A 27,835-nucleotide genomic window follows, 5' to 3' on the forward strand; every position below is an offset into this window, starting at 1 on the left:
CCTCTATTATTGTCGCTCAACCATTGCTACTGTGTCCTTTTCTTTTAGCAGATCAAGAAGATCAGGTGACAGCAAAAACTGCAAGATTTTTTAGTGGGGGCAATTAGAACATGATCTATTATTTGATTATTGATGTAAACCCTCAAAATGTATTTTCTACAGTTAAGTTTTTACCTCTATCTTCAGTACATTTTATTTTATTTTATTGCTAGGGCTAGTGGTTGATGTAAATAAAGATTCTGAATTCTGAAAGAGCAGTGTGGTGTCAGGAGAAAAAGGGGTAACCACAAGGGGAGATGGAGTTTATGAGAGTAAAATGCCTCTCAGGGACATGAGAGAAGGATGACCAGCTATGCAGGCCAAAAGAATACAACTCCAGAATACTGAAATGGTAGACACATGCCGTGTGCACTTGGCTTGGAGACAAATTATATCTCAAGGCAAATCTGGGTAAAAATGCACAACTCCAGACCCTCCAAGTGTCCCTGTTTTCCAGGGACAGTCCTGGATTTACAGAAGCCATCCCGGTTTCTGATTTGATCCTGGAGTGTCCCGCTTTTCCTTAGGATGTCCTTGTTTTCATCAGAGGGTATGGAGTTATCCGACCCCTGAGCCATCTGAAGGCAGCCCTGTATAGGGAAGTTTTTTTAATGTTTAATGTTTTGTTGTGTTTTTATATGTGTTGGAAGCTGCCCAGAGTGACTAGGGAAATCCAGTCAGATGGGTGGGGTATAAATAGTAAAATTATTATTATTATTATTATTATTATTGGTATAAATAGTAAAATTATTATTATTATTATTATTATTATTATTATTATTATATAAAAGGTAAAGGGACCCCTGACCATTAGGTCCAGTCGTGGCCGACTCTGGGGTTGCGGCGCTCATCTCGCTTTATTGGCCAAGGGAGCCGGCGTACAGCTTCCGGGTCATGTGGCCAGCATGACTAAGCCGCTTCTGGCAAACCAGAGCAGCACACGGAAACCCCGTTTGCCTTCCCGCCGGAGTGGTACCTATTTATCTACTTGCACTTTGACGTGCTTTCAAACTGCTAGGTTGGCAGGAGCAGGGACCGAGCAACGGGAGCTCACCCCTTTGCAGGGATTCGAACCGCCAACCTTCTGATCAGCAAGTCCTAGGCTCTGTGGTTTACCCACAGCGCCACCCGCATCCCTTTATTATTATTTAGGACATCCTTATTTTCATTGGCAAAATGTTGGAGTGTATGCAGCACTATCCTTTCCACTCCTCTTAGCTAAAAGGAAAGATGGGGCCACAGCAGCCAGGAGCCACTGCAGAGATCACTTTCTCTGCCAGAGGAGAAGAATGGAACTGGATAGGTTCCCTCTCTTTCTTAGAAAGGCAGAATTGCAGGTAGCGCCACTGAAAAGAACATTGTTTTTATTCATCAAAAGCCCTTGGGCCAGTGTGGGCTATCAGTTGCATAAACTAAGCAAAAAGGGATTTAGTCCCAGCAAAACTTGCAGAAGAAGCACTCCAAATTTGCTCACTGCAGATACACACCAGTCCATTGGGCTAGACCTCAGAAACTTCCCTTCCCAATGGGAGAGCCAGAATCCGTAGATCTTCCCTATGCCTTAGCTTGGCAGAAGAGAGGCTGACTCTGGTTAGCTCCTGACCATGGCCAGGATTTATTGGGGGGTGAGCAGGACACCCACCTGCCATCATCCTATGTCTTGCTCTGTCTAGCAGATTTGGAATGAAATGTCTCAACAACAGTTGCTTTGAATTACTTTCTTTTCTGACCCCAAGCACTCAGAAAACTCTGTCAAAATATTCAGTCACTTGAAAACTAGGAAGTCAAATAAAAAATGAACACCAGAGAGTCCCTTTCATGTATTTAACTGGTATATTTTGCAAAATTACAAAGAACATGAATTTTCCATCTTTTTAAAAAAATCTAAACTAAAACAAGTTTTCTTGGATTTGCTGAAAATCTTTTCAGCACTTCCTTTTCAAATTATTCCTTTTTTCCAATGCAGTTTTTCTGTACACAATCAGTAATCACAGCCCGTTGAGATGCTCCCCTGTTCATCGTCTACCTTAGCCGGGTCATTACTTTCCATAAGAAGAATCGCTAGAATATTCTGATTAGTTCTACTTAACTAAAAGGGAAGTTTTTTTATTTATTTACTTGATTCAGGAGGGGCAGATTCCCTCCTGCCCCCCCCCCGGCTATGCCCATGCTGCTGGCTAAGGAAGCATTTCCTGAATTATCACAGGAAGAGCTATCTGCCCCTTTGGGAAGACTCTCGTTCTGATCAGTGGTGTAGAAGACACTTCCCTGAGTTGAGGACTGCTGTGTCTGTTTCTCTGCAACTTGTGCCTCCCTCTTTCTCACCACCTCATCCCCAATCTCCAGGATCATCAACAGAGACGCCCAAGGGCTGCTCAAGTCCCCAGTGCCCTTTCTCCTCGGACACAGCCTCTCCAGGGACGGCATGGATTCGTTCAGCAGGCATTTTGAGAGCATCATGGAGTCTCACCGAGCCAAAGGGACCTCTTACACCAGCCTCGACTCCATTGACATCCTGTCCTCCCCGGCCCAAACGCACAGCGGAACGTACTTCACCTTCGACCTCCCAACTCTCACCCCGGAAGTACAAGAGCAAATTCGAGACAGTGCCAAGCTCATCGAGCAGAACTTTGCCCCCCTGGCCCACCTGGAGCCAGACTCCGGGACAAGCTCCGCCACGGATGCCCCCTGGACCGAGCGAGAGGAGGAGCCGAGACAAGGTGGGGAAGGCAGCCTACAGAGTCCCTGTCACTCCGACGACAGCCTAGGAATTCCCTTGGCCTCCATCATAAGGTGAGTGAATGAAGCTAATTCTATCCAGGGGGTATATGAGATACCATTGTTGGGTGGTTCAGGATCCCGGCTGACCTTTTATTTTACCTGTGGACTCTGCAACAACTCTGCCATCTCACAAACTGGCAAGGATGATGAAGGGATCATCCACGACCCTTCCTCTCAGACCTTTAGAAAATGATCTTTAGGCACCTGACAGATGTTGTCTTACAATGGGGCGTATCGCTCTTTGCCAGAATTCTGTGGTGCATTTTCATAGCCTTGTGAAAGCTGCTGTTTTGACAGGTTTCTAAAGCTCTGTGAAAAACACGGTCTTCTGCTGTTTCACAGTGGGGTTTTCCCCCCATGCAAGCTTGGCTCAATTGTTCACCTGAGCTGATGTTTCCTTGAGGCTATTTATTATATGCTTTTGAAAGGATCTTGTCCGCATTGTTCACCTGCCAAGTTGTTCCTGTGCGTGTTACTTTTTGAAATCTCTTACTGTGTGCCTAGATGATGATGACGATAAGGGTGATGATTATAAATTCCCGCTCTACGGACAGTGAGACAGTTTCACAATGATCTTAAGGAAGGTATAGGCAAACTCGGCCCTCCAGATGTTTTGGGACTACAACTCCCACCATCCCTAGCTAACAGGACCAGTGGTCAGGGATGATGGGAATTGTAGTCTCAAAACATCTGGAGGGCTGCGTTTGCCTGTCCTAAGGCGTGTGGCTTATGCAGAATTGCAAAGCCAGTGGTGGCAGCAGGCAGTGATGGCTGATGCCCATTGGGACTTGGTAGGGCAGGAGAGGGAAACAAACAGTAGTTAGAGCTGCAGGCAATGATAGGCAGAGCCAGAGGCAATCACAGGCAGATCCAACTAATTCTAGAATCATAGAATTGTAGAATTTGAAGGGACCCTAGGGTCATCTAGTCCAACCCCCTTGCAAGGCAGGAATCTCAACTAAAGCATCCATGACAGATGACCATCTAACCTCTGCTTAAAAACCTCCAAGGAAGGAGGGTCCACCGTCAAACAGCTCTTACTGTCAGAAAGATTTCCCTGATGTTTAGTTGGAATGTCATTTCTTGTAAGTTGAAGCCATTGTTTCGGTTGCTACCCTCCAGAGCAGGAGAAAACAAGCTTGCTCTCTCTTCCATGTGGCAGCCCTTTAGATCTTAGTCTCCTCTTTTCCAGGATAAACATACCCACCTCCCTCAGCCGTTCCTCATAAGGCTTGTTTTCTAGACCCTTTGCCATCTTGGTTGTCTCCTCTGCACAGCTTGTCAATATCCTAATTAAATTGTGGTGCCCAGAACTGGACACAGGACTCCAGGTGCGGTCTGACCAAGGCAGAATAGAGCGAGACGTTTACAGGATCGGGACACTATACTTCTGTCGATTCAGCCTAGGCTAAGGCTGGCGGGCAGTGCCAGGCTTTCCCAGCAATGTTCATTGAAAAGGCTCAGAGCTTCTGCCTCTCTGATTTAGTGCCAATGCTCTCCTATCAGAGCATACTGCTCTCACAAGACATATGGTTTGCAAGACTCATGAATGTGACAGTTTTCTGTGCCCCCTAATGAAGAAGAAGAAGAAGAAGAAGAAGAAGAAGAAGAAGAAGAAGAGGAGGAGGAGGAGTTTGGATTTGATATCCCGCCTTTCACTCCCTTTAAGGAGTCTCAAAGCGGCTAACATTCTCCTTTCCCTTCCTCCCTCACAACAAACACTCTGTGAGATGAGTGGGACTGAGAGACTTCAAAGAAGTGTGACTATCCCAAGGTCACCCAGCAGCTGCATGTGGAGGAGCGGAGACGCGAACCCAGTTCACCAGATTACGAGACTACCGCTCTTAACCACTACACCACACTGGCACAGCAGTATGATTTGAATATAAATCTTTTGTTCAGAGACGCTCTTAGGTGCTAACAAATTGAGTTGGTTTTCTGTTGCAAAAAAATTTCTTTTTCAGCAGTACTTGTCCACATTAGAATATAATGAGAAAGAATTGTGATCTCGCATAATTTGTGCGTGTGAACATTCAGGGCAAGATTGGTCTGATGTTCAGATGAGGAGCGAGGTGTATCATCTTGGGAATGTGAAAATCTATAAATTGCAACTGTCTTCGAGATGCCAGCCAAGAAGTTGTTTGCCGGTCCTCCATCCATTTCCCCCATTTCCCATGCAATTATTTATTTTTCCCAGTAGGTGGCATCTGCCACTTACTGTACTGAATTTCCTTGCTTTGGGGCAAAGAGAGAGAGAGAGAGATGATGAGGATCAGGGTTTAGCTGACTGCAGCTGCAGCTTTAGGATGAGTTCCTTCTCTCATGCAGACTGCAGAATATTGTTCAAGGGAGATGTCTGTGCAGTTTGGAGAAAAGAACTGAATTGCCCAAAAGCAGCAAGGAAAGCAAATGGACCAAAGGGAGGACGTTTTCTTTCTCTGGCTTAAATTTAAATCTGAGCCAGAGAAGAACTTTAGGGGCTGCGGTGCTTACCTTTTATTTGAGGTGAGCATTCTGAGCCATGGATATACATATTTCCAAGCCATAGAATATGAATGCCGGCGATATTCACAGCTACCACATAGTGCTCCATCCCATAATAACAAGATCATAGATGTGGCTAGAGCAGTGTTTCCCAAACTTGGGTCTCCAGCTGTTTTTGGACTTTGTTGTTTAGTCGTTTAGTCGTGTCCGACTCTTTGTGACCCCATGCACCAGAGCACGCCAGGCACTTCTGTCTTCTACTGCCTCCCGCAGTTTAGTCAAACTCATGCTGGTAGCTTCGAGAACACTATCCAACCATCTCGTCCTCTGTCGTCCCCTTCTCCTTGTGCCCTCCATCTTTCCCAACATCAGGGTCTTTTCCAGGGAGTCTTCTCTTCTCATGAGGTGGCCAAAGTATTGGAGCCTCAGCTTCAGGATCTGTCCTTCCAGTGTGCACTCAGGGCTGATTTCCTTCAGAATGGATGGGTTTGATCTTCTTGCAGTCCATGGGACTCTCAAGAGTCTCCTCCAACACCATAATTCAAAAGCATCAATTCTTTGGCGATCAGCCTTCTTTATGGTCCAGCTCTCACTTCCATACATCACTACTGGGAAAACCATAGCTTTAACCATATGGACCTTTGTTGGCAAGGTGATGTCTCTGCTTTTTAAGATGCTGTCTAGGTTTGTCATTGCTTTTCTCCCAAGAAGCAGGCATCTCTTAATTTCCCAACATCCCTAACTAGCAGGACTAGTGGTCAGGGATGATGGGAATTGTAGTCCAAAAACAACTAGAGACCCAGGTTCGGGAAACACTGGGCTAGAACCTCTTTCAGGTACGTTTTGTGTGACTTTTAGGACATGTGGAGCGACATTCTCTTCACAAAGGAAAAGGCCTCTGTACATGTTCAGAGACCCTTAGCTCTAAGTGCCAGAATTTTTGTGAAAGGAAGGTGTCAACCCGGAACAGAGGCCAGCCTGCCAGATGTTTCAGCTGGAAGGGACAAGACTGAGAGGAAAGATAAGAGCCCTCTTCAAATACCTCAAGGCTGTCACATGGAAGGGGAAACAAGCTTGTTTTCTCCTGCTCTGGAGGGCAGGACTCGAACCAGTGGCTTCAAGATACAAGAAAGGAGAGTCCAAATAAACATCAGGAAGAACTTTCTGACAGTAAGAGCTGTTTGACAGTGAACGGTCTCCCTCGGGAGGTTGTGAGCTCTCCTTCCTCAGAGGTTTTAAAGCAAAGATTGGATGGCCATCTGTCATGGATGCTTTAGCTGAGATCCCTGCACTGCAGGGGTTGGACTGGATGACCTTAGGGGTCCCCTCTGACTCTGCTATTCTATGATCATGCTGACTGGAGCTGGAGGGAGCTCAAGCCATTGCCCAGAACATTTGCAGGCTAGCAGCTTGGCACTGGATCTCGTTTCTTCAGCCTGCCGTTCTCTCCTGAGGGTGATGTATCACTTGTTCAAGCAGCGCATTGATCATGCTCACAGTGTTATGGGAATCTTACCTCTGCTGGCCAAGAGATCTTACAGCGTCCTCTTCCCTGCATTTATGGATTCTAGTCTGTTTTCTAACACGCAGACGTGCTTCTCCCTTTGCCAAGGTGTGAGGAAGCAAGCAGGGAATTCCTTTGGAGGTAGTCTGCTTCCCTGTGGTTGCACAGTCTCCGCAAAGGGATATTCATTCAGCCGTGCTTTTTCAAAGAGTGGCAGATGTCTGCACAGATAAAAAACCCACACTAGTTCTTTTAAAACTGAAGAGTCATATTTTCCCCCATTTATTTTTTTTTTCTATTTAAAATGTTATTTAGAAATCAGTCAGACTAAATGTCCCTTTAAAACAATCGGGCTTGAAATAAAGTTTGGATGTTATGTGGGCATGTGAAAGTACCGTATTTTTTGCTCTATAAGACTTACTTTTCCCCTCCTAAAACGTAAGGGGAAATGTGTGTGCGTCTTATGGAGCGAATGCAGGCTGCGCAGCTATCCCAGAAGCCAGAACAGCAAGAGGGATTGCTGCTTTCACTGCGTAGCCATCCCTCTTGCTGTTCTGGCTTCTGAGATTCAGAATTTTTTTTTCTCTTGTTTTCCTCCTCCAAAGACTAGGTGCATCTTGTGGTCTGGTGCGTCTTATAGAGCGAAAAATATGGTACTCAGATGCCCAGTTCTCACCTGAGAAGAAGCACTTTCATTGAATGCATGGAATGGGCAGAATGGGATTGTGTCCACCAGCCTGGGACCCCAAAAGAGAAAAGGGGGAAAGGATCCCTTTCCCTTTCTGCCTTCCACAAGCTCACTCTTCTCTAAGAAGCCTGAAAAGGAGCTAAAGGCTTTTATCCCAGGATGGCTGGAACCATGGAGAGGAGCACTCCTCTTAAGCGCAGAGAGATACTTCGACATTTTGTTGCAGTGCGTGGAATATTTTATTGTATGTAAGGGCATTAAGTCATGTGAGCCGTTCAGCCTAAAAACAGGTTTACTGACTCAATGAGAAATGTACATTTTCCAACCCTCTTTTCCCAGCTTCTCTCTCTTTTCTCCCCCACCCCATATATCTGCCCTCCTACGTGCAAAATTGCTTTTTCATGGTGCTGTGTTGGATTTGGTATTTATAGATCATAATGAAAAGTTGCAAGAGTCAAGTTTCTCTGGAAGCTGAGATCCAGGGCCCTCCCTTTTATTCCTGTTTGGATGGTTGTGATTATTCTGTGGTAAGGGAAATAATCTCTATAGGTGCTCAAATGTACTCTCTTTTTTTAAGAGTACAGATTCTGGGATTAATCCGTAGCTGGTTTGTGCCCACAAAAATTATAATCAGCCACCTGCTTGGATCTATTTCTTCCTTGGGGTATTTGCTCTGCAGACACTGGATGGTTAGAAAGGCAAGGTGTTGCTGGTGGAATGATAATCCTGCTTTTAAGAAGAAGGCTTAACTGACCGACTTATGACTCCCTTCCAAGTCTGTTATCCTCTGTTGTGTCGAGCACAATGTCTCTAGAGCCAGTAAAGTGTGGGTGCTTCATGGTTCTACTTCATAGCTCGGTTGGCTAGAACTTGACGCTGATAACGCCAAGGTTGCAGGTTTGATATAAGTTTTGGAAGCAAAAGTGTTCAAAAGGACACAAGGCATGGAAACACCCATTCACATCTATGGGTGTGGGGTTTCTAGTTTTCAAATGGACTGTGTATTGCTGGAGATGTATAGTGATCATGCTTAAGCCCATCTCATGGATGTATTGACTTAACTGTGTTCTTTCCAGTGTGTATTTACATACCTGGCTTGATCTGTACTCGGAGAACCTACACTTTCTGGCCTCTGCTACGGCAGGCAACATAACTTAAAACTGATGGGTGTTCCAGCCCGGCCCACCCATGAGGCATGGTGAGGCAACCACCTCAGGCGGGAGGATCCTTAGGACCAGCAGATCCTTCACTCGCCCGTCTTCCCTGGCGGGCAGCGGGGTACCATTAGGAAAGTGTTTGGGTGTGGTTGGGGAGTTGGTGGAGTGTGGGGAGAGAGCAGAGGAGGTTGCAGAGAGTTTTGGAAGCGACTGGAGAAAGATCAGAGGAGGCCAGAGAGCGTTGCAGAGGATGTTGGAGGGATTTGCTGGGCTTTTAAAAATGTTTTTGTGGGCTTATGCGATTTTGCTGTACCTGAGCTAGCCAGGGACAGTTACAGCTTTACAGAAGCCATCCCGGTTTCTGAATGTCCCGCTTTTCCTTAGGACATTTTCATTGGGAAAATGTTGGAGGATATCATGTAACCTCCACATAAGATGAGATCCACCTGTTCATTTAAAGCAGTATCATACCACTTTCAACAGTCCTGGCTCCTCCCTCTGCAAGAATCCTGGGAACTATAATTTGTTAAGGGTGTTGACTGAGAGTTGTTGAACAGCTACAGTTCCCAGAGTTCCCTGCGAAAAAGGGTTGATCATTAAACCACTCTGGGACTTGTACCTCATTGAGGAGAATAGGTAAACGGACCCCTGACCATTAGGTCCAGTCGTGACCGATTCTGGGGTTGCGGCAATCATCTCGCTTTATTGGCCGAGGGAGCCGGCGTACAGCTTCCGGGTCATGTGGCCAGCATGACTAAGCCGCTTCTGGCAAACCAGAGCAGCACACGGAAACGCCGTTTACCTTCCCACCGGAGTGGTACCTATTTATCTACTTACACTTTGAGGTGCTTTCGAACTGCTAGGTTGGCAGGAGCAGGGTCCGAACAACGGGAGCTCACCCCGTCGTGGGGATTCGAACCGCCGACCTTCTGATCAGCAAGCCCTAGGCTCTGTGGTTTAACCCACAGCGCCACCCACGTCCCTTTTCAGGGGAATAGGGGCCTCCTAAAAAAACAACTCAGCACCGTTAACAAACAAAGAATCCCAGGATTCTTTGGAGGAATCCTGTTCAAAGTGCTATCATACTGCTTCTCCCCCTCACCCCCAAAATAATTGATACAGTGGTACCTTGGTTCTCAAACTTAATCTGTTCCGGGAGTCCATTCGACTCCTGAAACCATTTGAAAATCAAGGCGCAGCTTCCAATTGGCTGCAGGAGCTTCCTGCACTCAAGTGGAAGCCGCGTTGGACATTCAGCTTCCGAAAAACGTTCGCAAACCGGATCACTTACTTCTGAGTTTGTGCCGTTCAGGAGCTGATTTGTTCGGGCCAAGCCATTTGAGTACCAAGGTATCACTGCATACTGGTTGACTGTAGAAAAAAAAGCTCAAGAGCATTTTTTGTATAGTGATACCTCAGTTAGTAGAGCATAAGACTCTTAATCACAAGGTCGTGGGTTCAAGTCCAGTGTTTGGTTGGACTAGATCAGGGGTAGGCAACCTAAGGCCCGTGGGCTGGATGCAGCCCAATCGCCTTCTCAACCTGGCCCGCAGACGGTCCGGGAATCAGCGTGTGTCCTTTTCTTTAAAATGCATCTCTGGGTTATTTGTGGGGCATTGGAATTTGTTCATATGTTTTTCCAAAATATAGTCTGGCCCACCACATGGTCTGAGGGACGATGGACCGGCCCACGGCTGAAAAAGGTTGCCGACCCCTGGACTAGATGACCCTTGTCCTTCCTTCCAACTCTATAATTCTATGACTCTATGAAATGCATAGTGCAGATGAAGCCCTATCTGCCCTGTGGCTAGCCTTTTCATTTATGGTTCCCCCGCACACCACCGCTTCTCTGAAGTTCTGCCCGCAACTTGCTTTATTTTCTGCCGCAGAAGTGAACAGCAGCCGTCAGCAACAGGAAGTAAATCACTGCTGAGGTGGGAGGCAGGTTTTGTCTTCGCCTCCGCTGTGACCCTGAGACAACCCATTCTGTTCCCCCACCCCCAGTGGTTCCCTCATGACTTATGAGGGGAAAAGAAATTTAGCTGTGTCGGGGAAGGTTCTCAGTGTCCTGCCCCTCTCTGGATGAGCCAAGATGTGGGGCCAGGGGAACTTTTGGCTCCTGCCGCAACTTTGCCTCTCATTCAGCCCCTGTGCTTTTTCTTGTGACCCCCTCAGTGGCTCCCGTGGACATCTGCGGGAGAGAGTAATCACAATCCGTCCTATTGGCAGGCACAGCGCCAGTTAATTAATAAAGATGGGTTAGTTACCAGAATTGGCTCTCTGCTGCTGCTCACTGCTCTCTCCTGCTTGTTGCCTACCTTAACAGTGGGTGCCATGGCAACGAGGGGAAGGATGGAGGGGGTGCCTAGCAACAAGGAGGGTCTGGCAGCAGAATCCTAAGCAGGACCGTTGGGAGATGGCAGCGGAATGAGAGCAACTGGAAGAGGAGTGGGAGAAAGATATGGAGGGGATGGAGGCGGAGAGGGGGATCCTGGAGGGCTGTGCAAGATGGAAGTAGCAGAAGCAGCCTTTCCCTTTGCTCCTCCCGAACCTTGCATCTCTCCACACCAATATTCCTGTTGGCAAGTCCAATAAGGGAAGCGGGAGGGTACTGATCACAGTGGTCCAACACACAGGGTCTGGCGTGGTCCTTGAGTTCTCCCACCTCCTTCCCAAAGCTTAGTTAAAGCTTTCCCAACTTTGGAAAAGAGTTGGAACTCTGCCAGAGCTTCGTGCCTCCTTCCCAAGGCACCATCCAATCACCTTAGGGACTCCACTCCAGATTTGTGTAGCCTTTTCTTCTCCCAAAGATATCCCACAAGGCAGCAGAGGTTTAGGATCAGAGTTTTCCTTCTCCACGATGGGCTAATTTCCCATGTGGACCAGCCCCATCTGCCCCCTCATTTCCCTCTCTAGCACATGCAGAAACCACCTCCTTGACCTGCTCTTTGTCTCATCCACTCAATCCACCAGAGTCTATCTTCACATGCAGGGCAAGTCCATAACTCACCAAGGGTCTGAGACCCTCACCTGATTTAACCAGCCAGTCAAAGGCATTTCCCAGGGTGTGGCCGCTGTTGCATGTTGACAGCTTCTAGGAGCCACAGGCGAGAGCGGAGTGCAGGGTGGGGACCAAAGGTGGACAAACTACCCCAGAAAGTGTCCCCCACGACCCTTCCCCTAACACCCCACTACACACACTTCTGATATCCTAGCTCAGTCGGTACAGCATGAGATCTCAGGGTTGTGGGTTCAAGCCCCATGTTGGGTGAAGGATTCCTGCACTGCAGGGGGCTGGACTAGATCAATTCTGTGATTCTATCTGGGTTGATACTGCCTAGGAGAGTGGTCTTGTTGGTTCCACAGGTTCTGAGGACCCTCCACAGCCTCACTTGTCTCCTGCCCTCAAGTCACAATCTCTCCTCTGCCAGTGATCAGAGCGACGTTTACTGCAGCCTGCGCACGTGCAGAGGCCCCTTCCCGTCCCACTAATCTCATGCTTGAAATCTAATAAAGTGGTAATTCTCCTTGTGCTAAGCAAGCTACCAATAATTACTTTCCTCCACAACAAGAGGCATAGCCAGTGCTTTCCTGTCCTATGATTTAGAAGCAGTGTCTGCGGCTGGCTTTTGTCGAAACCAGGGATGATGGCCTGAGGGCTGGGAGGAAATATTTTGACACGCAGAGCCAACCGCTTCCAGATCTATAATAAACTCAGTGCTACCAGTCAGAGCAAGCTGCAGATCTGCAGAGAAAGGAAGCTTAGGGAGATGCTGTGCAATTTCTCTTACAACATTTAGAATGAAAATGCTGCATTCACCATAGACTATATAGAAACAAACTGCAAATTAAGATGGAACGGCTAAACCAGCATAAGAAGAAGAGTCAAATGAACATCATACTGGTTGAAACAGAATGAATTAGCGTAGAAGCGTTGATCTTGCAATCAACACATTTTCATTAATGGGTTTTGCCAGCCCATAATCAGCAAGAGGTGTCTTTACTATCATTTGTCAAAAGCCATTCTGATTTCTACTGGCTTGGCCAGTTTGCATATTCTTTCGAAATCTGGGGGGGGTGGTGTATCTCTAGCTCTAGCTCTAGCTCTAGCTCTAGCTCTAGCTCTAGCTCTAGCTCTTACAGTGGTGCCTCGCAAGACGAAAAGAATCCGTTTTTCGGTTTTTTCTTCTTGCGAAGCAAGCCCATTGACAGATTAGCGGATTAGCGCTTTTAGCGGCTTATCTGCTGATCAGATCAGCTGATAAGCGGTTTAGCGGCTTAGAAAAAGGGGGGGGGGAGGGAAAAAAACCAGCAGGAACTCGCAAGACATTTTCGTCTTGCGAAGCAAGCCCATAGGAAATTCGTTTTGCGAAGCACCTCCAAAACGGAAAACTCTTTTGTCTAGCGAGTTTTCCGTCTTGCGAGGCATTCGTCTTGCGGGGCACCACTGTATATCTATGCCTAGCTGAAAATATAAAGAAGTGTAAAAGATCTACCAAGCAGTTCTCCAGTTTGTGTTAAAACTTAAAACTGCTTCTGTACCACAGTGCTATTTCTTCTGCTCCTAACAGACAGACATCCTGCTACATAAACAAGTTAAAGTCCAGGCTCTGTGGATCATAAAGGGAGTTCATGCTACTGGCTCATCTGAATGAATTTCTGGGTTCATGTGGGTGGACCAGAATGAGGCGCTTCCCCCCCACACACACACTTTAGGGAGGCTCTCAGTTGTCATCTTTGTAATTTTAATCCAATAATTAAACACCCACAGGTGCTTAAGATAGCATTTAATATTCTTTTTATTGGCACAGAAAGAACATTACATCCACAAAACCGCAGTTCCAAAAATGAGCTTTGGATGGAGTTTAGATTAGAATTAGATTAGCGTCTTCAGGATTGACAATCATAAATCATGCAATTGATAAAGAAGGTAATCTGAAAAGGAGCTATTGTGTATCCTTGGTTCACATTGTTCTATAGGGGGATGTTGCTCTTGAACACAACTAGAGTAGTGGCAGAATATACATTTTAAAACTAGGGTAAGAGTAGTCAGATTGGTTCTGGATAACTTTTCCCACAACAAGTTTTCCATTTAGTTTATCAAATGCCGCCTTGACATCCATAAAGGCTACATAGTTCTCTTCATCTTCCTGCCTACGAAAGAACTGCCAGAGATAGTGGAGCCAGGTGGGAATGGAGGGGGCGGTCTGGTGACCATTGTGACAGGTAAGGCAGATGGAAAGGAGCCCAAACTGTAGCTGGAAGCCAGACCCAGACCCAAGCGGAGCCAATTAATTCCATCCCCTCCCAACATTTCTTCAATGAAGATAGGAACATCCTCTTCTACGTCAAGAAGCTTCTCTCGCATTTGATCTCGCCACACACATAGGCGTCATATTCACATTGACATCGTTCACCTTGAGCCAATTGCAACTTTGCCGCCGAACCTAGCTCACAGGATTGTTGTAAAGAAAAAATGACAACACCTTCCACAGACGCAGTGGGGATTTTCCATTTCCTGTCTCCTTGAACCAGTTCATTCATACAAACAGGTGGAACATTTCCAATTGGAACCACTTCTTTTCATGTTTAAATGTTGAGGGGGGGCTCCAAAATTGCTGCCTGCTGATTTCTGGCTTCCGGATATCATTTTGGTGATGTCTTTAGCCCTAGAACACAAAACTGGGAGTGGCAGGGGAAAGATCCTTCAGGATACCAAATACTTTTGTCACCCACGCTGCTCCTTCTAGCCTCTGGTTTACTATTTGGAATAATAGTAACCAGAACAGTATTTTTGAAATATACTCAGAGTCGCAAAGTGATTTCATGCTCTTTATTCAGCTCATAGTGGTGAGGAGGAATGGAAGTCCCCTCAAAGTATCTGCTTTATATACATTATTTACACAATGGGCTGCACGTGGTTGGCTAATTCCGGACTTCTCCTGTAGGCCAATCAGGTTGTGGATTCACTTCTATCTGGAGCTGGATTGGGTGGCTCCTGCCAACCAATCAGACTGCTGCATTGTTCTAGGACCAATCAGACTGCTGCAGTTTGGATCCTATTCAACTCAGTACATAACATTTTTCCACAGTCCCAATCGGCATACGTCACACACATACACGTCTAAGACTGGGTGATATCTGGGTTTCAGCATCACGATATATCACCAGCTAAACATCACAACATACTGATATATCACAATGTCTGAAATAAGGATGGAGCTAGATAGAGGCATTGACTGGCTTCACAGTTTTCCCCGCATTGTGATTTTTGCCAGCCCCTGCTCTTTTGATTCGCTGCTCCCTCCATGAGGCAGGGAAGAGATGAGCTGGCAGAGTTAACAGGGGCTTCAGGAATCGAGAGACGCATTGGCTGGCTTCACGGTTTCCCCCACATTGTGATTTTTGCATAGCACACACACACACACATCACAATTCGTGATATATTGCCAGGTCAAAAATGATGAAACCAATATCCTGATATGGACTTTGAACCAGTTTGCACATGCCCCAACTCCTCTCTATGTAGCCTTTGTCAACCTGGTGCCCTCCAGGTGCAAAACTGTACTAGCTGGGGATGACAGATGTTGTGGTCCAAAACATCTGGAAGGCACAGATTGATTCAGAAGCACCTTTGGGGAAGGGCAAGAGCACAAAGGCTTCTGTGACAGCTTCTCTCTCTGTGTGTTTGTGTTTGTTTCATTTTAGTGAACATCCTCTCAGCCAGCTGGTCTCTGACTCTGATTCCGAGATGGACAGCACAGAGCAACTCGCCCTGGGCAGCACAGACACCCTCTCCAATGGGCACAAGGCTGATCTGGAGGCCGCTAAACGCCTGGCCAAGAGGCTCTACAACTTGGATGGCTTCAAAAAGGCAGACGTGGCCCGCCACCTGGGGAAGAAGTACGTGTGGGTATTAGGAGAAAAGATTCTTCCCCCAGAGCTTTGTTAATTCCCCGAGGGAACGCAGCAGCCTGCTAACACCCTAAGCACAGGGAAGTCTTGTGGAGGAGGACAACCCTCAAAAAGGCAGCCTTCCCTCCAGAACGACAAGCAAAGCTTTGGCTAGCTTGCCTTCATCACCAGGCACTCTTAGGAAGGCGGCGTTTTTTCTGTGGCCCACATAGTTATGCCCTAGGGATGGCCTGTCTCCTCTAGGCCTGACAGGAACATTCGCACTCGCCACATGCGCCTCCGCTCCTAACGCAGATGGTCACGGGAGAATAAAAGCTCTCCTGAGAGATTAAGGCACATAAAGGGGCGCATGACAAAGTCCTTCGCCAAAGACCTGTGCATGCTTCTTGCGGATCTAGTGGTGTGTATTCTGCCTCAAGAATTCTGCCTTCCTGTTCCCTTGCTGTGGTGTCCCTGATGTTCCCCGAGATCTCGTCTCCTCCGTTTTTGTCCCTCTCTTGTGTTAATATATACAGGTTTTAAAATATATCTATCTATATCTCCCACCCGCCACCTTTCTCCTTTCCAGTAACGATTTTAGTAAGATGGTAGCAGGCGAATACCTCAAGTTCTTTGAATTCACTGGAATGAGTCTGGATCAAGCGCTTAGGTAAGTGTTTAAAGGTGAAATCTCCAGAAATCTGTAAGGAGTGTTGCGGGGAGTTTAGTAGAACTTCAAGGGGAAATGGAACCTTCTGGAGCAGCAGTGAGACTGGTTTCAGGATTACCCTTTATTTGCATTTTAAAGAATGCGGCAGCACTCACGTACTTTCACCTGCCCTTTTATGCAGCCAGCCATTTCTTTCTTAGTTTCATAAAATTCATACACTTCTTGATTGTGTAGAAACCTCAAAGAAGTTCATGGTAACTCACCAGCATTGGATAAGCCTCCCGTTTTTAAAGCCTACCTCGAACTGCAAAAACAGGGTTTTAGGGTGGGGTGGGGTCTTTCTCTTGGTAGGCCACAATGCATAGTGGGTGGTCTCCATTAAGAAGGGGGCCTGACTTAGGCAGGGCATGTACAAATTATTCTTTTTTGAAGTGCGTCTAGGCTAGGGTTGCCACCTGTCCTGTATAATACATGCTTGTCTCATATTTCAATGTAAAATGCTATGTCCTGTATTGATACAGTTAGTCCTGGATTTCAGGTCTCCCCCCCCACACACACACACCAAAATAGGGATCCTCTTCAAACGCATGTGTTTTCTTGAAAGGGCATGTGAAAAGTCATGTATTTAAGCTCCAGCTAGCAAAGCACAGATTTACAAATTACCGTATTTTTTGCTCTATAAGACTCACTTTTTCCCTCCTAAAAAGTAAGGGGAAATGTGTGTGCGTCTTATGGATTCAGAATATTTTTGGGATTCAGAATATTTTTTTTCTTGTTTTCCTCCTCCAAAAACTAGGTGCGTCTTATGGTCTGGTGCGTCTTATAGGGCGAAAAATACGGTAATATGTGTGTGACAGATTCCAGAAGCACTGTCCTGTTAGGCTGCAATAGATTGTACTGGATTGCTTTGAAGTTGCTTCAGCACCGGATTGGGGGGGGGAGGAATCACCTCCCAACTGCCCCGCCCCACCCCACCCTGTTCCATCCTGTCCTATATTTTGCCAGAACAAAGGTGGCAACCCTAGTCTAGAGCAGGAGTCAGCAAACTTTTTCAGCAGGGGGCTGGTCCACTGTCCCTCAGACCTTGTGGGGGGCCGGACTATATTTGGGGGGGGGTGAACAAATTCCTATGACCCACAAATAACCCAGAGATGCATTTTAAATAAAAGGGCACATTCCACTCATGTAAAAGCATGCTGATTCCTGGACCATCGCGGGCCGGATTTAGAAGGCGAGTGGGCCGGATGCGGCCCCCGGGCCTTAGTTTGCCGACCCACACAAGCCCGCAGGCTGGCAGCACTCCATAGCCTGTGCTTGTGGGTTTCTCTTACTGTCCATTTTTACCGCCGATGTCTGTTTTAATGTTCAGATTGAGTAGTTTGATCATGCATTGCATAACCTCCAATTGCCCCTGTTTTCCAGGGACAGTCCCAGAATTACGAAAGCCGTCCCAGCTTCTGATTTGATTCTGGAATGTCCCTATTCCCCCTGCCAGTGCCGAGTTTGGGGAAGAGGGTGAGCCAGTGCTTGTCCTGTGTGGCGATGACAGTAGTGGCAGCTGTATGGCGCGTCCCGTTGCCTCTCCATGGCCGCCACTACCAGGCTCCTCTCTTGGGCAGCTGGAGGCGGCTTCTGGAGGGTGGGTGAAGGAGGATGAGAGACTACAGCCGCCGAGGCCCAGTCCTGAGCGACACACCAGTTTCGAGGGGCATGCAGAGGGAGGGGCACCCTGAGCGAGAAGAAAGGGGGAGTGGAGTACAAGGAGTCTTGATTTAAAAAAAAAAATGCTTTGTGCATCCATGTCATCATCATCAACCTTTTATTTGACCGTCAGTCAGAAAAAAATACATTTGTCAATACACAGTTAAAAACTCCAGGAAGATTTTAGAACTTAGCCAACACTAAAATGGGCTAAACAGATAGCCCCATGTGCATCCTTGTCTAATTTTGCCCCTTTCTAAAATTTATTTATTGGTGTGTCTTTTTCTTTTTGTCAGTCTGCCAAAGAATAAAATAAAATCAGGATTAAGGGGTTTTTTTCAGGATTGCGGAGGACATGTGTGCTCTGCCCCATTGGTGCCGTGGTGGTGGAAGTGCTCTGAGGGGGAAGATACAAAAATGGGGGGGTCGAGGAGGGCCAGTTGGGGGGTGAGAAAGGCCCCTATTTTCACCTGAGGAATGTTGGGTGATATGGTATTGTAATTGCGTGTGCTTTTATTCTTTGCAACTGGTTTCCTATTTATCAACCTCTTGGCGAACCACCTTGGCAATTAAGAGTCATGTAAATTAAATGCGGGACGTGGGTGGCGCTGTGGGTTAAACCACAGAGCCTAGGACTTGATGATCAGAAGGTCAGCAGTTCGAATTCCTGTGATGGGGTGAGCTCCCGTTGCTTGGTCCCAGCTCCTGCCAGCCTAGCAGTTGAAAGCACGTCAAAGTGCAAGTAGATAAATAGGTACCTCTCCGGCGGGAAGGTAAACGGCATTTCCATGCGCTGCTCTGATTCACCAGAAGTGGCTTAGTCATGCTGGCCACATGACCCGGAAGCTGTACGCCGGCTCCCTCGGCCAGTAAAGCGAGAGGAGCGCCGCAACCCCAGAGTCGGTCACGACTGGACCTAATGGTCAGGGGTCCCTTTACCTTTTTTAATTAAATGAAGATGATACAAGGGTGCTGCGTCATCCCTGGGTGTTTACAGCGCCTGATAAGAAGGGAGAGATGGGACGATCAGGTGGCCGTGGTAACAGCACTGTGAATGCCGCTTTAAACTTCGTACCTCCGAAGGAAGAGAGGTTTCCGGTGCTCTGCTCAAACATCAGGATGTCAGAGGGCAATGGGTATTGCTTTGAGGAGTCACCATCACTTCGTTTCCTTTCCAGATCTTTTCTAAAGGAGCTGGCCCTCATGGGTGAGACTCAGGAGCGGGAGAGAGTCCTGGCTCATTTTTCGCAGCGTTATTATGAGTGCAACCCCAAGGCCATCTCTTCTGAGGGTGAGATAATTGTGAAACTAGGAGAAAAGGGGCGGTTGAGGTTCTTGGACCAAAAAGTTGGTTCTGTTCACAGAGACGTCTCATGCAGTGCCACAAGCAGTCATCTCTATGCTTCGTGGCAGTAGTTTTCAACCAGCGTGCCATGGCACCCTGGGGTGCCTTGAATGATGGTCAGGGGTGCCGCGGGCAACACTGGCCTCAATCCCTCTTTCCTTCCCTCCCTCCTCTGATGCCCTCTTGTATCTCTGCCTCCTAAAGGCTTGCACAGCTGTTTGTTGCAGCAGCCCCAGCTAAAAGCTCCCCAGGTGAATGGCGCCTCTGGGGCTGGCCAGGGAGTGCTTCCTAGGCCCTTGTGGGGCAGCGTGAGGAGGCGCCTCTCTTTGGGGCAGGGGGGGGGCTGGCTCAGAGACCAGGGGTGGCAGCTGCAGCTGCCCAGAGGACTCCCAAGGATAGGGAAGAAGAGAGGAGGCTGAGGGAACACTCTACAAGGGAGGGCATTCGAAAAAGGGTGAAGGGCTGCCAGCTCTGCAAGGAAGGGGCCTAACTGGGCTCCTGAGCCCCACAGGAATGTCGCAGAAAGAATGTACCGTATTTTTCGCTCTATAGGACGCCCCGGACCATAGGACGCACCTTGTTTTAGAGGGGGAGAACAAGAAAAAAAAATCTCCCCCTCTCTGCTCAGCGCCCCTTCAGCGAAGCGGCAGGAGAAACGGAGCCCCTTCCATTTCTCCTCCCACTTGGCTGAAGGGGCGCTGCGCAGCTCTCCCTCTCTGCTGAAGCCAGGAGAGTCTTGCTCTCCTGGCTTCAGGCGGCTATCCCTGAAGCCTGGAGAGCGAGAGGGGTCGGTGCACACCGACCCCTCTCGCTCTCCAGGCTTCAGCGAAAGCAACGCGAAGCCTCTGGAGCGCGGAGGGAGCGCTCCCTCTGCGCTTCAGAGGCTTTTTGTTGCTATCGCTGAAAGCAAGGAGCCTGCATTCGCTCCATAGGACGCACACACATTTCCCCTTAATTTTTGGAGGGGGAAAAGTGCATCCTATAGAGCGAAAAATACGGTAGTTGGTCAAGGGAGCCGTAGACCTGAAAAGTTTGAAAACCTCTGCTTCATGGGGTTGGAGTGAGTTGTTTGAGTCACTACTTGCTGTTTCACAAAAGGGAAGCGAAGGCCAAGAAGCTGAATTTCCAAAGATCAGAAGGGTTGTGAGAACGAGGGAGGGAGTAGGTTGGGCTGGATAGAAGGATGAAAAGGAAGAGGTGAAGAATAGAGGGAAAGGCAGTTGAAGGATGCTCTGGCCACTCCAACCTGGCCTGCTGTCCCTACAGCGCCTGTGCAGGTAACAGTAATAATGATCATTTTTATTGTAATTAATACAGCCTTAATGAGTACAGGTAAAGCATATTGTGTAACTGGGGATAAAACTTCCCCCGCACTGAGTTTTTAGGCTGCCTGCAGCCTGTCTGGGTTGCTCATTCAAAAACACAGAGAGATTATCAACTGGGGAGGGGGGGAGGGGCAACCTCCCATCCATTAGCTCCCATTGATGAAATATCAAGCAACGTGCCTAACAAAAGGAATGGTTGCCTGAATCACAGCATAATGAGCTGCTGCTATGGAAGCTCACGTTGTCACCAGGAATACACAGAAAACACAATGATTCACCCAAGAGCTAATATTGAGTGTTTGACTTGTGCACGAAGCTGAAAGCACTTGAGAAGAAGACAACACTCTTTTGAATTTTAAAACCAAGGTGAACACTGCATAATAAATATTTTAAAACATGCCCCTTTCTGAAAGTGACAGCAGGTGCTCAGGTGCCTATGGAAGGGCTTAGGAAAGCAACTTCTCTCATCTTAAATGAAAATTCTAAGATCAAATGCCCCCTTCTAAACTCCTTGGGCAATATGTAGATATAGGAGATAACTGCTTCGGTCACTTGCGGTGTGCCAAAACCTCGTGTTGCTTTCCTTCCAAATGTTCACTCATGTGGCTATGAATCTTAGAGTTGGAAGGAACCACATGGGTAATCTAGTCTGATTCTAGTCTGCAATGCAGGAATATTTTGCTCAACGGGGGGCCATGAGATCAACAGTCTTATGCTCTATCGACTGAGCTATCCCAACCCTTTGAGCTAGTTAAAAGAGTCTTTTTAGCTCCGGTGTGGTCCACATTGGGGAAGCTTTTGACCAGTGATGATGATGATTTATTAAATTTCTATACTGCCCTTCATCTGAGGATCACAGGACAGTTTACACTATAAAAACACAAAAATGCATAACACAGCAGCAAACAGCAAAAGCAACAACCCCCCCACCCAAAGAATAACCCAACAAAGAAACAGGTTTGCCCACTTCAGACATTTTTTTCTATTAAAGAATGCTGTTTTACCTATATCAAGCCGCAAACCAATGGCCAAATCCTGTAACACTGGGATCAAGCTCTATTTTCTTAACTTACATTTTGTAATTATTATCATTTGTTAAATTTGTATACCACCCTCTACCCCTAGATCTCAGGCTGGTTCGCAACATAAAATGACAAAATAAAAAACACAAAATGCGTAATCGAGATAAGAACAAAAACAAACCAATAATTCCCTGCCCACAACACATCTAAAAGGGCCTCGGGTGTCAATCAGCCAAAGACCGGGTTGAAGAGGAACGTCTTCGCCTGGCACCTAAAAGTGTGTAATGAAGGCGCCAGGCAAACTTCTCTGGGGAGAGCATTCCACAAACGGGGTCACTGCAGAAAAGGCCCGTTCCCAAGTTGCTGCCCTCCGGACCTCTTGTAGAGAAGGCACACGAAGAAGGTCCACAGGGGACAATCTCAGGGTCTGGGTAGGTTCATATGGAGAGAAGCAGTCCTTGAGGTATTGGTCTCTCAGGCCTCTTTTATTTCATGTAAATTTTGGAATGGTTCGTGTAGCATGTAAACACACGTGGCAGAGAGAAAGTTGCCGAGCTGCAAAAGGGGTCGCTAAATTGAAGGGTGGCTGGATGGGGGGCTGATGATCTCTCTCTCTGGTGCTTGTGCTACAGATGGAGCCCACACTCTGACCTGCGCCTTGATGCTCTTAAACACAGACCTCCACGGCCATGTAAGTGCTTCTATCCTCCCACTCTCTAGCTGGTATGCTGAAAGCCTTTTACTGACATACGTCAAGGCAGCTAGGCAGGAAAATGTCCTTTGCTGAGCTGGGAAGGCTTTCTACTAAGCTAAATGAGCTATGGTGTATTGTCGCAGCCAGATTGTACAATTGTCTGGAAGCTCCCCTGTGTGCCAAATATGCCTGTTCTGCTTCCTACAACCTTCCTTTAGAATTCCCTGCTGCCCAGAACACAGTGGCAATTTCCCCATGGCAAATCAAAGGAACATGGGGGATTTTTAAAAATGCCAGGAGCTGACCTAGCTCAGAAGCAGAATAATGACATTTGCTGAAATACATCCTGATTCTGAATCTGGAAGGGGGTTCCAGAATATGGCAGGATGCTCCATGTACCTGTGGCAAAATAGGGGTGATTTAAGAGAAGGGGGGTTGTAAACAGGGATGGGGACCAAATTAAGTAAGCATGGTGGGGGGGGGTGGAGAAAGAGGTGAGAGACTGAAAAGAATGGGTGGCAAAAGATGACCAACACAAAGGAAGGCAAGAGGAAATGATTGGCTGATGTATGTATGTGTATATACATGCATAAATACTTGCAGCATCCCAGAATAAGAGATGGTTGTTCTAAGACTTAGAAAGGTCTCCAAATGCTTCCAAGCCAGAACCAGCTCAGTACATTTTGCAGCCAGAGGTGAAGGCAGTGGCGTTGCGTCGTTTGCCAGTGCCCGGGGCATGTGCAGAGGGGGAACAAAACCCACCACATCAGCCCAGCCCTTGCCACCAATGCTGCCAGCCGGGTGCAGGGCACAGAGGCAGGGCCATCTTACCCATAGGTACTAGGGGTGTGGGGCACCTGGGCACCAGGCTCTAAGGGGTGCCAAGCCGAGAGTCCAGGGCCCGAGTCCGGGGAAGAGCCCGCCCGTCGGTCGGAGCACTGCAGCGGGCTCTTCTGCTGCAGGTGGCTCTGCGGCGTGAGTTTGGGGCGACTGAGCCAGCGAGACGCTGAGGCAGCCAGCCAGCTCTGCCCTCCTGCATGCCTGGAACTCGGCAATTGGGGGGGCGCCGGGTGGATCTTTGCACCCCCTGCACCGCATATGCTTAAGACAGCCCTGCACAGAGGGCTCATGGGGCCGCACTCCTGTGCCTGCCCACCCACCCACCTACACAGGGGGGCACCCAGCCGATGCGGCCCTGGCCAGGAGGATCCCCCCCAATGCTGGCCAGGCAGCCATTCAGCAAGGGGGTCAAGGATGTGGCGGCCAGGCCAGGGTTCAGGTCCGCCTAGAGACCCTTGACAGCAAGCAGGGCGGGGCGGGGAGCCTGCATGGGGGCACTTTGTTTACGCACCCTCAAAATTGTGCGCCTGGGGCTACGGCCCCCTGGCCCTTCCCACGCTCTGTCCCTGGATAAAGGACAAGATCCCTAAACACCCAAGCTGAATTTCACATAAAGAAGGTGACCACAGAATGACAGTTGAATCACCTCTGGCAATGGGACAGAATACTCCCGTCATTCCATACAGCAATGTCTTCCCACACTGTGCCTCAGCTCCCCACACTGCATCAAGCAGCTGCCACCTTAGATATGTAGATTGTGTTAAGCAACCATGGCTAAAAGCCATCATTGGACACCTATCCTCCATTACATTGCCTAAGCATTTTTATTTTATAATGCTATACAACCCGGCACTTATCACCATATCTTCTGACATCTTAACCTAATAAATCTGACTTCATGGCTTCTGTTTCTCATGACTCTGTCGCTCTTTACTCCTTCCCCCTTTCCTCCTCAACAGAACATTGGGAAGCGGATGTCCTGCTCAGATTTCATTGGGAACCTGGAAGGACTCAACGAAGGCAGTGACTTCCCCCGGGAACTGCTCAAGGTAAATCCCGTTAAGAGCTCTTCTTGCACAGGGCAAGGAGAGGCTGTGGTATCTGTTTGCATGGCATTATTTCTGGGACAATTGCCCAGGCCAATAGGGGCTTCCCTACTCCCCAATCCAAGAGAGGCCATTTGAATAGGAAAAAGTGGCACCATTGTCCTGGCCAGCAACGTTTTCAAACAGAGGCTTTCTGAAGCCAGGACGTTTATTCTGCGATATGGCTATGAGATTGCTGTGCTTGGAAACAGAAGAGGATCTCTACTCTCCACACTGAATCCCAGAAGATGCGCACTGGTAGTTATCAAAGTGAGCAGAATCCTCCATGCAGTGGCATAGCATGGGGGAGGGTGGCCCCGGGCCCAGAATTTCTCAGTGCTCCTGGTGCTGGGCTTGCCAGCAGTGGGAAGCCATGGCTGGAAGGCAACAGAGGACACGCGAGGGCAGCCCTGAGCTCTCCTGGTTCAGATGCCTGCCAGCATGCCCCTCAGCCCCGCACCTCGCCACCGCCACCTACGTGCCATCTGGCCTGGCTGAGAGGAAGGCAGGAAAGCACCAGAGGTGGGAAGTCTCCCCCCCACACACACCGGTGCATGCCTCCATCCCTGCTGCCCAGTCCACAAGGGGGTGCAACACTTGCCCCACTCCGGGCACCAGCAACCCATGCTATGTCACTGCCTTCATGGAATCTAGTATGTGGCTAAGAACCCTAAAAACCTCTGGCTTCTTCAGGGCTCCCCACCTCTAAATAAAATGCAGGCCTTGTGTTGGGGAAGACTCCTTTGAAAATGCACATACTGTGTCTGCCAAAACTTCCCAATGACCTGAGTTTCTGTGTCCTGCAGGGCTAACCTACCCATAGGATAAATAGCTGGTGGCTCTCTTTGAATTTCCCATGCTGGTGGTGGTGGTTGAAGAAGTTACAGGGGGCACCAGCTCACAAAGTTTGGAAAGAGGGGTGCTCTTTCAAGTTGCTTAGCCCTCCAGAAACAGACTGCTTGGGGACTGAGCTAACCAGGGGTGGCAAATAGATAAAGAACAGGGGTAAGGCAGAGGTACAGAGAGCTTTGCTGGTCCTGACTCAGCCACCTTAAAGCCCAAGGGCAGCTCTGTTCAAAGACTCCCCCTGCTGTCACAAAGTTGGGCTGCCCTTAAAATTGGGTGACGCAATTAGGTAACAGATGAAGAAATGCATTTTTTGCAGTGTCTGAAAATTTACACCAAAACATACAAATTTACACCCAAACACCTTTTAGAAGATCTTGGAGGGTGAGGGGAGGTCTTTGCAAGATGTGGTTCAAATGTCACATTTCAAATATGCATTTTTGCTGCTCCGCTGCTGTGATTTCCTGGCTACTTTCCTGTCAACTTACTCAATATATAATAGGGGAAAATATGGTGTCAGACATAGCCAAGAAGTCTTTATTTTGCGGAAACGGGAATTCTCCCGACTCCTCCGGTGGCTGAGCCTGATAAAAAGCCAAAACCTGTAATAAGTAGGGCTACAACATTTATCCAATTAACTTGCTTTGGAGCAATTAAAAGGTGACTCTTTCAAAGGGCATTTGTTAATTATTTTCAGTACAAGAATGTACAGGAACTATGGGTGGTGGGTACCATCTTAGGGCAGAACTAGACCTTATGGGGGGGAACCCCTCCGACCTCATTTCCTTCATATCACTAATCTAAGATCTGAGGAAGGGAAGCATTTGAAGAGGAGAATCAGGAGGCAAGAAGGGATACTAACTACCACCCCCTGCAGCTGGGCTCCTAAAGTGGAAGGGGGAGGTGCGTCTGGAAGAAAACAGCCTGTGGAGGCTTTTACAGAGGGCAGCTGGTGACAAGAAGTTAGGCATCCTCCTGGATACACCTATTTGCTAAAATAGTACCTGGTTTCACTTCTGGGGGGAAATGTGTTGGAAAACTAGCCCCCTCGGGAGAGGCTGGCCCCATCTCCCAGGCTCCCGGGGCTTGTTTACCAGTGATCTACTCTGGTTGTCGATATCCTGGCAGTCCAGGAAGACCTTGATAGGCGACATTTCCCTGCGTGGAAAATGCACACCCCCTTCCCTCCTTGCATACCAGCAAGAGAAAGAAGATAGTCAGAAAGTCTATTTACATCTCGTTTATTTCTGACTGTTTAACTGTACAGAAAACATGTCCGTTGACACTGACTTATCTCCGAGCAAGTGACACAGCACACGCAACAGGAAGGTCTCATATTACACAGGAACAAAGCTCTGTGAATCCTGTGAACTGCCTGGAATTTCCTTTCCCAGGACTAGCCACATCATGTGATGTAAACATCGAGCTACTTGTTTGCAGCTGCGTAGTACTCATATCCCAACAAAATGATCCCTCCCACCTCACGCAGAAAGGAATGCTTTCGTAAGGCAGTACCTATTGTGACATGTTCATGCATCATCCAAAACAAAATGAGATCGCTATTATTAATAAACACTTATGAAAACCACTTGCCCCCCCCAACACGCACATTTTCTAAGAGCTATAAAAAGGTAAAGAAAGGGACCCCTGACCATTAGGTCCAGTCGTGGCCGACTCTGGGGTTGCAGCACTCATCTCACTTTATTGTCCAAGGGAGCTGGCGTACAGTTTCTGGGTCATGTGGCCAGCATGACTAAGCCGCTTCTGGCGAACCAGAGCAGCACACGGAAATGCCGTTTACCTTCCCACCGGAGCGGTACCTATTTATCTACTTGCACTTTGACATGCTTTCGAACTGCTAGGTTGGCAGGAGCAGGGACCGAGAAACGGGAGCTCACCCCGTCATAGGGATTCGAACCGCCAACCTTCTGTTCAGCAAGTCCTAGGCTCTGTGGTTTAACCCACAGCGCCACCCGCGTCCCATTTCTAAGAGCTATACAGCATCGTAAAATAAGACCGTTCTGAGCATAGGCTCACAGCCTAATAGAAAATAAGCAAAAATCAAAGTTATTCAGGAGGGAAGAAGGAAGCACGCATTCGGGAACCATTCTCACTGCTCTTGCTTCAGCGTGGTTGTATACTGGGGGCGGGAAGGTGTGATTGCCTACGGATCCCATCTTGCAGCCAGGGCTTGAACGAAACAAGCATGTTGCAGACAACGGCCTTTGTTCTCCCTTGCACCCGTGTGCTTTCTCTGTTCTTTTCTCTTCGCAAGAAGCAGTGTCTCAGTACACACAGTGCAAGTGTCAGAGGACAACCTCTTCTGTTCTGCTTGTTCATCTTTGTGTTGACACCAGTCTCATGGTGCCGCACAGAAGGAAACAGTTTCATCTTCTCAGTAGCACATCGGTCTAGGAAGCAGTTAAGCAGTTTGTATTCCATATACAGATCTGCTGCTGTGTGCTTTCTGCAGCACCCATGCCTCAGTTTCCCCACTTAATTCTGCAAGGACCCGTTCCCGCCAGGGATGTCCTGAACACACACAGTTTGGAGCTCGGGCTAGTATGCATGGTTCTCTTCCCCCTCCCCATTTTATCCACACAACAGCCCTGTGAAGCAGGTTAGGCTGAGAGTTTTGGTATTTGTCCCGTGGTCACCCAGTGAGGTTAATGGCTGACCGGAGAGGGTGGGTGTCCCTGTTTGTAGAACACACCACACTTGTTCTACATAAGAAAAGAAAGGTGGTGCTGTATCCCTTGG

General features: G+C 48.0%; 1 protein-coding gene across 3 annotated transcripts in view; it reads left to right on the forward strand.

Moving 5' to 3' along the window:
• Nucleotides 1–27,835, forward strand: part of PSD (pleckstrin and Sec7 domain containing) — a 118,883-nt gene that overhangs the window by 41,431 nt on the left and 49,617 nt on the right. For 2 of the 3 annotated variants that reach the window (XM_083502389.1, XM_083502391.1), the window contains 6 exons: nt 2,386–2,832; nt 15,362–15,562; nt 16,137–16,217; nt 19,097–19,209; nt 22,243–22,301; nt 24,104–24,193. In XM_083502389.1, the coding sequence (XP_083358515.1) occupies nt 2,386–2,832; nt 15,362–15,562; nt 16,137–16,217; nt 19,097–19,209; nt 22,243–22,301; nt 24,104–24,193 (991 nt within the window). The remainder of the gene's footprint in view (nt 1–2,385; nt 2,833–15,361; nt 15,563–16,136; nt 16,218–19,096; nt 19,210–22,242; nt 22,302–24,103; nt 24,194–27,835) is intronic. The other variant, XM_083502390.1, reaches the window with a different exon arrangement.

This window comes from Podarcis liolepis (assembly GCF_965112155.1).
Source record: "Podarcis liolepis genome assembly, chromosome: 5".
NCBI lineage: Eukaryota > Metazoa > Chordata > Lepidosauria > Squamata > Lacertidae > Podarcis > Podarcis liolepis.